General features: G+C 40.9%; 1 protein-coding gene across 1 annotated transcript; it reads left to right on the top strand.

Moving 5' to 3' along the window:
* The first annotated feature begins 1,149 nt into the window (after positions 1–1,149).
* On the top strand, positions 1,150–4,165 carry LOC132190207 (leucine-rich repeat extensin-like protein 2). The gene has a single exon (XM_059605120.1). The coding sequence runs from the start codon at positions 1,321–1,323 to the stop codon at positions 3,598–3,600; it is 2,280 nt and encodes a 759-aa protein (XP_059461103.1). The 5' UTR covers positions 1,150–1,320; the 3' UTR covers positions 3,601–4,165.
* Positions 4,166–11,844: the final 7,679 nt, after the last annotated feature.

The following is an 11,844-nucleotide window of genomic DNA, read 5'->3' as shown; positions in this document are numbered from 1 at the left end:
TAATTTCCATCAACAGTCTTACATAATCATCGGCTCATCGGTTGTGCACCCTTTTTTTCAATTGTTCAATCACCCAACGTCACATACCACCTTTATCTTTTGGTCAAAGAATTATAAAACCGGATTGGCTTGATCAATTTCCCATTTTCTTCTTAGTCTTAATCTATAAAGACTGTTTGTGGTGTTTGATGAAATGGTTATTTTATTTTACCTAGAAAAAGAAAGTGTCTCTTATTATAGATAAAAATGGAAAATTGCAAGAAGTAAAAAAGAAGAATCTTTAGATGACGCGTGTGATCTCTAAAGTCTAAACTCACCCAGATCGCTCGTCGGGGGATGACCAAACCAAACAAACAGAGGTGACTCTTGTCCTCAGTATCCATAATTTCTTTATTCATTTAAAATGGGAAATTATGGAAGTGGATTATTAGTAATTATTCGGACTCCGCGTCTTAGGTTGGAATTTAGATATTCAATTTGAAAAAAGATTCGCATTTGAAAATGTCTTGGAAGATCGTGGAGACAGAGTATAAGTGGGACCCATGTCTCCCTGGCAACAAAACTACAAAAGATCAAAAAACTTATCTATTTGCATTTCATTGCTTGTAAAAAGTTGTAAAGAGAAAGTTAAAAGGCGGCATTCTTATTCTTAAGCAGGTGGTGCGGAGAGGGTAGTTGATACCCGTGACGGAGCAACGTCCCTACAGTCTATAAAATGTATTTATTACATACGTGTAATTAATTAAGTAAGCTAATAAAATACTTGTTCTTGCTTGCCTTTTTGTGAAAAAGTAGTGCATGAATCCAGTTACATTTCAGCTGTCTCAGTTGAATTCTGCCGGGCGGTGTGACAAGACAGAGAGACACGTCCTCAAGAGTCAAAGACTAAAAACTCCCGTTCATCAACATTCAACCATAACACATTTTGATGTTTCATAATTCATTGCCTTCCACTTTCTTTTTCTTTCTCTCTCTCTCTCTCTCTCTCTCTCTAAATCTCTGAGACGTGCCAGCATGTCATTATTCATTGTATGTACGACAAACCAAGGACATAAAAAAGTGATTTCAATTGCCTCCTCCCTCCTCCTGCATTTGCAAACCCACCCACCCACCACTGTAGTAAACTCATATTGTAAATTTATCAACTCTATAAAGTATAAACTAAAAGGAAAGGCAATAGAATAGAAAGGATAAGGGGCTTTGCATATAAAAAGAAAGCTTGGGGAGGAGGGATGGGCACACTGTCCAAACTCACAGCGTATCTCTTGCGAGACAAAACACCTTTCTCCATGTGATTTTCTGCCACCATCACCGCCACCCATGTCTACTCCTCGCCCTAGCCTCTTTCTGGTTCTTTTCTTGCTCGCTTCAACTTCCTCCGGCTTCCTCTTCCAGATCTGCTCTGCAACCCACGAAGATGAAGAGTTGGCCGTGGTTGTAGATCCAAACCTGAGGTTTGAGAACCCAAGGCTTCGGCAGGCCTACATTGCCCTCCAAGCTTGGAAATCAGCCATTTTCTCAGACCCATTAAACTTCACTGCCAACTGGAATGGCTCAGCCGTCTGCTCCTACATGGGCGTCTACTGTGCTCCATCTCGTGCCGATGCCTCACTCAGAGTGGTCGCAGGCATTGACCTCAACCACGCTGATATTGCCGGCTACCTTCCACCGGAGCTCGGTCTCCTCGCAGATCTCGCTCTCTTCCACCTCAACTCCAACCGTTTCTGCGGCGTCGTGCCCAATACTTTCCGCCGCATGAAGCTCCTCTACGAGCTTGACCTGAGCAACAACCGCTTCGTGGGCAAGTTCCCTAAGGTGGTACTGTCCTTGCCAGCCCTCAAGTTCTTGGATCTTCGATTCAACGAGTTCGAAGGCCCCGTGCCTTCCAAGCTCTTCGACAAGGATCTCGACGCCATATTCCTCAACGACAACAGGTTCAGGTTTGGCATCCCAGAGAACCTTGGCAACTCTCCAGTCTCGGTGCTGGTCTTTGCCAACAACGATCTTGGGGGTTGCTTACCGGGCAGTATTGGAAAGATGGGCAACACTCTCAACGAGATCATCCTCCTGAATGACAATCTCACTGGGTGTTTGCCTCCGGAGATCGGGCTTCTGAGGAATCTCACAGTGTTTGATGTGAGCTTCAATCATCTTCAAGGATCGCTGCCCTCAACTATCGGTAATATGAAGAGCCTGGAGCAGCTGGATGTTGCCCACAACAGCTTCACGGGTGTTATTCCCGCAAGTGTGTGCCAGCTGCCTCGGTTGCAAAACTTCACCTACTCTTTCAACTATTTCACTGGGGAGGCTCCAGAGTGTGCCGCTATTTCTGCTGGTGGAAGGGTTGTGGCCAACGGACGCAAGAACTGCATCCCTGCCAAGATTGATCAACGATCTTCCAGGGAATGTTCTTCTTCAGAAGCTACTCGCCCTGTAGACTGCAGCAACTTCAAATGCGGCTCCCCTTCGCCTGCACCAAGGCCAAGAAGAGCACCACCAAGGTCTCCACCTCCACGTAGAGCTCACTCGCCAAGCCCATTTGTCGCTCCTTCACCCCCACCCCCAACATCAGAGTCTTCGCCTTCGACCAGATCACGCTCTCCGCCACCACCACATCTTTCACTAACACCTCCTCCCAAAGAGTCCTACACCTCACCGCCGCCGCCACCTAGTCAACGGGTATCACCAAGGACGCATCTCCCACCGCCACCACCACCGTCGCCCAGTCAAAGGGTATCACCAAGGACGCATCTCCCACCACCACCACCATCAGTTGTGCATTCACCACCACCGGCTACGCCTCCGTTGAGTGGTTACCATTCCACACCACCTCCACCAAGCCATCACCATTCTGCACCGCCACCAAGTCATTACCTTTACACACCACCACCTCCATCGAATCATTACCACTTCACACCACCCCCACCTAGTGAAGGAGATTCACCAATTACACCACCAGTTCCCTATGTGCCCCCAGTGCCTAAACATTCACCTCCTCCATCTCCCTATCAACACATACCACGACCTCCACCTCCTCAGCAGTCAGCTGAAGCCCCACCACCAAGTCATCACTATGGTTACCCTTCACCACCACCACCACCACCACCTCAGCAGTCGGCTGAAGCCCCACCACCAAGTCATCACTATAGTTACACTTCACCACCACCACCACCTCCTCAGCAGTCGGCTGAAGCCCCACCACCAAGTCATCATAATTATTCTCCACCATCGCCACCGCCCCCTCCACCGACAAATGAACATTCAACAGCTCCATTTCCACCTCCACTGGCTGAACCATTGCATCATCCCCCACCTCCTTCGCCACCATCTGGTTGCATTACTCCGGGATCACCACCCCCACCAAGCCATCATGATCATTCAGTGCCATCACCATCACCACCAACCCCAAGCCACCACCGCTCAAAACCATACCCACCTCCTGAACAACAAAGGCGTCATCCACCGTCATCCCACCATCCTCCGCCGACCAAGTTTTCAAACGCGCCTCCACCACCACCCTCATTTAATAACGCGCCCCTTCCGCCTGTTATAGGAGTATCATATGCATCTCCTCCTCCTCCTGTAATTCCCTACTATTAATCCATTGTCGCATCGCTTTCTAATTTGATTCGTTTCAGAGTATTCTTTCTGCGGCAAAGGCAACAACCCAGATAGCACAACAAGGAATGGTTCCATATTGTGTGTACTATTATTTTTATTTTCTGAAGCAGTTTTATTCTCCAAGAGGTTGCTTCCGTCCGTACGTAGCAATAGTAGTTTCGTTGTGTTTTTCGTCCATTTTTCTCGTATCTATCAATATATATTTGATATGTAGAAGGGGAATGGATGGGAAGACTCGGGGCTATGAGGTTAATTCGTTATACAAATTGCTCGTGTATAATATGGATTGGTCCTATCATTTTCTTGAACTGTGATCGATCTCATTTTCTTAGATTATTCCTCTTGTCTCATTTGCCGATAAAACTCAGCAACGTGGTGTTTGCTGCTGTTAATTGGAAGGAAATGGTAGGCGTGAGGCGTCCATGTCCCAGATTTTTCATAAAAGCTCTCTCGTTAAGCCCCACCGAAGCAATCCGGTTACTGGCTTTATGGATATGGGACCATGAAGTTAATAACATTTACTGCTGCTCCGAGCAAATACGAAAACCCCCCATTTACTTGCTTTGAATATCTCTACTTGAAGATAGCATAGCATTGATGGAGTACTTAATTGATTTTGCTCTCTCCAGTAAAAATACTGGCCGGCCGAGAGAGCATAGCATGTCCCAGTGACTGACTGACATGATAATAAAGAACAAAGGACAGCCAATGGCGAATACGCGGGCCAGCATGGATCCGAATAGCCACTTGGGCTGGGCCACCAGCGAGTCCACAGCTTTGGAAGCTGAGGTTTATCAAATTGTAAAGAAAGAAAAAAATTGAAGATAAAACTGATCTCATTAACCTTCAAGAATACAAAGTGATACATGAGTTTATATATTCTGTTTTACAACTCAAATAACAGAGTATATACTAACAACATAACGGTTCCAACTTATATAACTAACTAGTTGATATAACAAACTAAACTAACTTATATACACGTATGCAATATAAGGAAGAATAATCTGTTGATGATGAGATAATGAGCTGCTGTTACTCCCCCTCAAGATGAAAAATATTGAGTATGTTCATCTTGGACAGCAAAGCACTAAATTGTGCAAAACCAAGAGGTTTGGTAAATATATCAGCTAAGTTGGCAGCAGAAGAAACATGCAAAGGTATGTATAACACCTTGTTGAATCTTTTCCTTGACAAGGTGACAGCCGATTTCTATGTGCTTGGTGCGTTCATGGTACACTGGATTAGCTGCAATATGAATTGCAGCCTTGCTGTCACAGAAAAGAGCTGCAGGCTGTGGATGAAGAACTTGTAAATCCTTGAGTAAGCTGAATAATCAGGTAACCTCACAGCAAGTGGATGCCATAGCCCTATACTCAGACTCAGCAGATGATCTGGAAACCGTCTGTTGTTTCTTGGACTTCCATGAGACTAAAGCATCACCAATAAAAATACAATAACCAGTGATAGACCTTTGAGTGTCCAAGCAGCCAGCCCAATCAGCATCACAAAAGGCTTTTACTTGAAAATCTAACGAAGAAGGAAAGAATAACCCTTGACCAGGAGAAGCCTTTAGGTACCTTAACACCCTTTGAGCAGCATCTAAATGAGGTTACCGGGGTTGATCCATGAACTGACTGAGGGTATGAACCACATAAGCTAAATTAGGACGTGTGATTGTGAGATAAATCAATCTGCCAATGAGACGTCTGTAGCTAGTTGGATCTGCCAATAAGGAACCAGCATCCTTAGAAATTTTGAGGTTCTGTTCCATAGGAAATTTAGATGGTTTAGAAGCCAATAAACCAGAATCTTCAAGGATCTCCAATGCATACTTCCTTTGAGATAAAGAGATTCCTTTATCTGATCTAGCTACCTCTAAGCCAAGAAAAAACTTCAACTTCCCCAAGTCTTTAAGTTTAAATTTCTCATTGAGAGAAGAAGTAAACTGGTTGATGGCTGCAGAGTTGTTACTAGCCAAGACAAAATCATCTACATAAACCAAAAGGGCAATAAAAACTGAACCCTCATTTCTAGTGAAAAGACTATAATCAACTTTAGACTGAATGAAGTCTTGAGCAACCAGTGTATTGGAGAACTTAAAAAACCACTAACGAAAGGTTTGCTTCAAACCATATAGAGATTTTGTCAATCTACACACCTGTGACTCCCCCTTGATGGAAAAACCAGGTGGAACAATCATATACACCTCTTCATCAAGATCTCCATGGAGAAAGGCGTTGTTGACATCCAATTGGTGAAGGAACCAATTGTTAGCTGCTGAAATAGCTAAAAGACATCTAACAGTAGTAGGTTTGGCAACAGGGGAAAATGTTTCATGATAATCTAAACCCTCACTCTGAGTATACCCTTTTGCCACTAACCTAGCCTTGTGTCTCTCTATACTGCCATCAGCCTTGAGCTTGGTTTTATACACCCACTTACAACCAATAGCTTTCTTATCGGGGGGTAGAGAGGTTAACACCCATGTATTGTTTGCTTGCAAAGCATCAAGTTTTGCCTGCATAACTTCACGCCATTCAGGTAACTTGACAGCTTGATGAAAAATTTTGGTTCTTTGTGGGAAATAAGAGATAAACTGAATGCTTTATGGGAAGGGGAAAGATGATCATAGGTCAAAACAGAAGAAAGGGAATATGGGATACTTGCATTATCATTATCAATTATAGTGTCATCAAAAATTCCAACCATAGAATCAGATGAAGTGGTATTGGAAGAAGCAAGTTGGCAATGATAATTCTGCAAGTAGCTAGGAGCTTGCCTGGTGCGGCTTGATTTCCTAAGAGTTTTGGTGGGAATGATAGATGATTCTGCTATAGAATCTGATTGATGATTAATGTTGGGAGAAGATAGATGATGATTATGAGAATCATGAGAAACTATGTCATGAGTGGAGTAATCATCATGCAACTTATCTTCTACAATAGGAGATGAATGATGACAAGTATCATCACTGATATAGAGAAGATTATTGAACCAAGGAGAATTATTGATTGCATCATTTGATTGAACATCTGAATGGAAAGAAAATTCTTTTGATGCAAAAGGAAAAACATGTTCATGAAAGACGACATTTCTAGATATAAAAACAAAATTGGTATGAATGTTTAAAAGTTTATATCCTTTCATACCATGAGGGTAACCTAGAAAAACACATACAGTAGCTCTAGGATGGAATTTGTGTCTATATCTAGATAAGGTGGAGGCAAAAGCTAAACAACCAAAGACTTTTAGATGAGAATAAGAAGGAAGCTCAGAAAACAACAATTCAAATGGAGATTTATTAGACAACAAAGGAGATGGAATTCTGTTGATGAGATGAGCTGCTGTTAAAACACAATCTGCCCAAAAAGAAAGAGGTAAATGAGATTGAAACCTTAAAGCCCTAGCAACATTGAGTAAATGTTGGTGTTTTCTTTCAACAATGGAGTTTTGTTGAGGTGTCTCTACACAACTGAGTTGATGTCCTTGAGAAGATAAAAAATTTTCCATTTGAAATTTTGCACCATTATCTGATCTCAAGATTTTTATCTTGAGATTAAACTGAGTTGCTACAAGTTTGAAGAAAGATTGAATAAAAACCCTAGCTTGGGACTTTTGATGCATAAGATGAACCCAAGTATATCTACTAAAGTCATCCACAATAGTAAGAAAATAATGTGATCCATTTGTGGATTGCTGAGAAAAGGGACCCCAAATGTCAACATGAATAAGATCAAAAGGAGCCTTTGAAGTTTTATTACTAATAGGAAAATGAAGCTTTTTCTGTTTTGCCAAGGGACAAATATTACAGATTGTATTTGAATCAACAGAAATGAAAGGAACTGAATTGTGCAACATGTTTATTCTAGAATTAGACAAATGACCTAGCCTAAAATGCCATATGTCTGTTGAAGGAGTTTTGAGAATAGCAGAATTAACACTATGGTTTGGAGAAAGCTTGCTTACAGGTTGAATCAAATGGAACAACCCTTCTTTTTCCTCACCCACTCCAATCGTTTTCCAAGTGATTAGATTCTGTATGGAACAATAAGAGTTAATAAAGATGAGGTAGCAACCAAGATGTTTGATGAGCTTTGTTACAGAAAGGAGATTAACCATGTGATCAGTAGCTCTTGTATCAATGATCCAAGGAGTATCTGTCGGATTTGGTTTGAGTTTAGATAAGTTGAGGTTTGAATGAAAAACAGAATGCTGAATACTGAAAGCATGAGTGTTACCTGAACCTTGAGAGAAAAGGTGATCTTGAGGAGCAGGTAAAGAACCTACTTGATTGGCGGAAGCTTGATGAGGATTTGTCTACAAGAATTCCAGAAGCTTTTGACACTGTTCTACTGTAATTGGCAGCTAAGGAACTTGTGGAGTTGCAGAAAAATGTTCTCCATGAGTCTGAGCAGCATAGTTTACACTTGAGCTTGGGGAAAAATAAGGCCTCTTTGTGAATTTGAATCCAGGGGGGAAGCCATGTAACTTGTAACATTTATCCATGGTATGTCCATAAATGCCACAATGAGTACATACTGGTTTTTCCCTTCGAGTCATCTGCTTAGGAAACCTATTCTGCTGTGTGGGGACAGATTTGGTTATCAAGGCTGCAGGGTTTGAAGTCATGGATCCTATGAAGATTTATCTTTGACTTTCTTCTTGAACAACTAGTGAAAACACTTTATTAATTGGAGGAAGTGGATCCATCAAGAGAATTTGACCTCTGATGCGAGCAAAAGACTCATTGAGCCCCATTAAAAATTGGAAAACATACTGTTGATCAAAAAATGTTTGGACAGATTTCAAGCTACCACAAGAACATGCAGGAACACAAGTACATGGAGAAAAAGACATATAGTTGCTGAATTCATCACAGAGGGATTTGAGACGAGTAAAGTAAGAGCTTACAGACATGCTATCCTGTGAGAAGCTGGAGATAGCTTTCTGAAGTTGAAAGGCCTGTGGTCCGTTTTTCTGTGAGAATCTTTCCTTCAGACTCAGCCACATATCCTGGCAATTGTTGATGTAGATTATACTGGTAGCAATGTCCTTCGATACAGTGTTAACAATCCATGAAGATATTGTATCATTGCACCTCTTCCAGGCTCTAAACTCAGATTCATTGAGAGTGGATGAATGAGGAAGAGTTCCATCAACAAACTGCAACTTGTTCTTCGCAGAAAGAGCCATGGTCATGGATCGGCTCCAAGTGTTATAATTCTCACCATTTAATGGTTGAGGAACCAACAATAGCCCTGGATTATCACCATTATGCAGGTAGTAATGATTGGAGGGATTATCATTGAGAGAGAAATGTAATGAATGGGAAGAAGAAATGGGAATGGCTTCAGGAATCGAGGAAACTGGAATTGATGAAATTGGGATCGACATTGATGAATTGAACTTTCACAAAGTGAAAAGCTCTGATACCATATCAAATTGTAAAGAAAGAAAGAAATTGAAGATAAAACTGATCTCATTAACCTTCAAGAATACAAAGTGATACATGAGTTTATATATTCTGTTTTACAACTCAAATAACAGAGTATATACTAACAACGTAACGGTTCCAACTTATATAACTAACTAGCTGATATAACAAACTAAACTAACTTATATACACGTATGCAATATAAGGAAGAATAATCTGTTGATGATGAGCTAATGAGTTGCTGTTAAGGTTTTTCAGAGCTGTGCCTATGTATTGCTGGTCGATTGCCTGGTCCAATGATGTAACGTGACTTAGTAGGCTGCAGTGAAGAACAACAATAAAGCAGCTGATAACTAATTCTAGATCTTGAGTTTATCAATGATCTAAGAATTTTTCTAAAAATAATAGACAACCTCTAAGGTTTAAAGGAAAAGAAGAATAAACTCAATTATGAGTATTCTCATTAATTAAAATCAATAATAATCAACAACTATTTTTCACTGGAGGCTATAAGCATATATTTATAGCTAAAAACTCTAAACCTAATAAAATAACGAAATAAAGACTCTTAAAATTCTAACCCTAATAAAATAACAACATAAAGTCGGTTTAGAAAATAAAACAAACTGACGGCTACGTAATTTGCATCATTCTCTCCTTGTTGGAGAGAATTCATCCTCAAATTCGGCCGGTTCTTTCCACGGTTCTTTGGATGCCCTATCAACTTGTTCCACTCGCCCTTCCTCAAGATCAAGACAAGGCAACACCCCAAAATAAACGTGACGCTTCTCATCATCGAAATACTTTGATGGTTGTCATGAAAGCCCCATACACCACTTGACAATACTTAAGATTTGCCGTTCTTCTCTCGTTCCTTCTCCCTTTCACTTGCCATGAAAATACTCAGGACAGGGCAACCGTTGTTTCCCTTATGAACATATAATTCTCCTCATCTGCATAGTACTCATCACAATTGTTGTTAGGAGAATTTAAAATACTTTCAACACCAAGGAAATCAACATAATCAACCCATTCATCATTATAATTAGACATTTCACCTGAAAAATCTTCATCAACCTCTTCATAATTGTTGATGTCACCTGTTGGCTCATCTTCGGGGTAGAGGCCTCCAAACATGAGAGAAAACCATCTTTGTTGTACTCTTCCTCTTGGTCATCTTCGTCAAGGTAGAGGCCGCCAAGCATGGGAGAAAATCCATCCTCTTCGTACTCGTCTTCTAGGTCGGATGCCAAAGATCCTTCAATCGGTTCTTCCTCATTGACATCGTCATTATAGGTTGGTGGGGAATCCTAATCTGCAAATCCTTGCGAATGATCTACAACATCTTCATGTCTAAACTCTACATCTATGAATATGGATTCCTGAAATTCTTCATCTACAGATTCTTTTTCTTCCTCCACAGAATATGGATTCGATTTATGGATTTGTGGTTGGCAAGTAAGGGTCCAATTGACCTGTCGTGGACTCTTCGCTTCACTCCATGTTTTCCTAAATACCTCATTTTTGTAGGAATTTTCTATTTTCTTTGTCACAGCCATAGACTCTTGTCTCTAATTTTGTGACTTTTGACCCATGGTATAACTATGGGGCAAGAAAGCGACCCGCATATATTTCAATAGTTTCTCCCAACTATTGATCTTCAATTTACCTTCCCGCTTCTTAGTTTTCTTCAGTTGTTGCCACTACGCACAAACTCTTCCTCGGAATGTATGTACCATTAAAGAGACTCGTTGTTCATCGGGCACCTCGTTGAATTCAAAAACCTCTTCAACAGCCAACACCCAATCTAGAAATTTGTCGGGTTCTAGATCCTCGTCGAATTTCGAAATTTTGAGTTCGAATCTACTTACCCACCAATTGACATGAGCTTGTGCAAGGTGCTGACGTCCGTGTGTTCGGCGCTCCTCAAACGGGTTTCTAAATCCATTCCCATGTTGACCACACAAGTTGGATAATTGGGTAGTGAGATCTTCAATTTGATCCTTCATAGCCCTGAATCGATCCTCCGTGTGTTGCCAATGTTCAGCGATAGATCTACCTTCCGCCTCCGTAAATCGCGGTCTTGGTTGGCGACGACAATTGTTTAGCCCACCACTCATGTGCCTCAAACAAATCACCGATTGCTCCTTACGTGCTGTCTTCGTGCCTACGTACACCTCGTTCATGTATGCAAAACGGTTGCTCCTCCCCATTCATGGAAAGTAACTGAGCTTTGATACTAACTGATGCAGCGTGACTTAGTAGGCTGCAGTGAAGAACAACAATAAAGCAACGGATAACTAATTCTAGATCTTGAGTCTATCAATAATCTAAGAATTCTTCTACAAACAATAGATACTCTCTAAAGTTTAAAGGAAAATATGAATAAACTTAATTATGAGTATTATCATTAATCAAAATCAATAATAATCAACAACTGTCTTTCTTTGGAGGCTATAAGCATATATTTATAGCCAAAAATCATAAACGTAATAAAATATGACATAAATACTCCCCAAACCCTAAATCTAATAAAATAACGAAATAAAAACTCTTAAAACCCTAACCCTAATAAAATAACAACATAAAGTCGGTTTAGAAAATAAAACAAACTGACGGCTACGTAATCTGCATCATCCGATCATGAAATTACCATAGCCTCCATATATATGGCTCTTATTCTCAGGTGGTGATTCATACATTAAAGAGGGGTGCTTTAGGGTAGCCAATCAAAGTTTAGGGTCTTTTTAGATGAATTTTTTTATTAGTTTTCATGGTTGGTGTAA

The sequence above is a fragment of the Corylus avellana genome, chromosome ca8, assembly GCF_901000735.1.
Source record: "Corylus avellana chromosome ca8, CavTom2PMs-1.0".
In the NCBI taxonomy this organism is placed as follows: domain Eukaryota; kingdom Viridiplantae; phylum Streptophyta; class Magnoliopsida; order Fagales; family Betulaceae; genus Corylus; species Corylus avellana.
The sequence above is the reverse complement of the archived record's forward strand: the minus strand, read 5'-3'. Positions and strand labels throughout refer to the sequence as shown.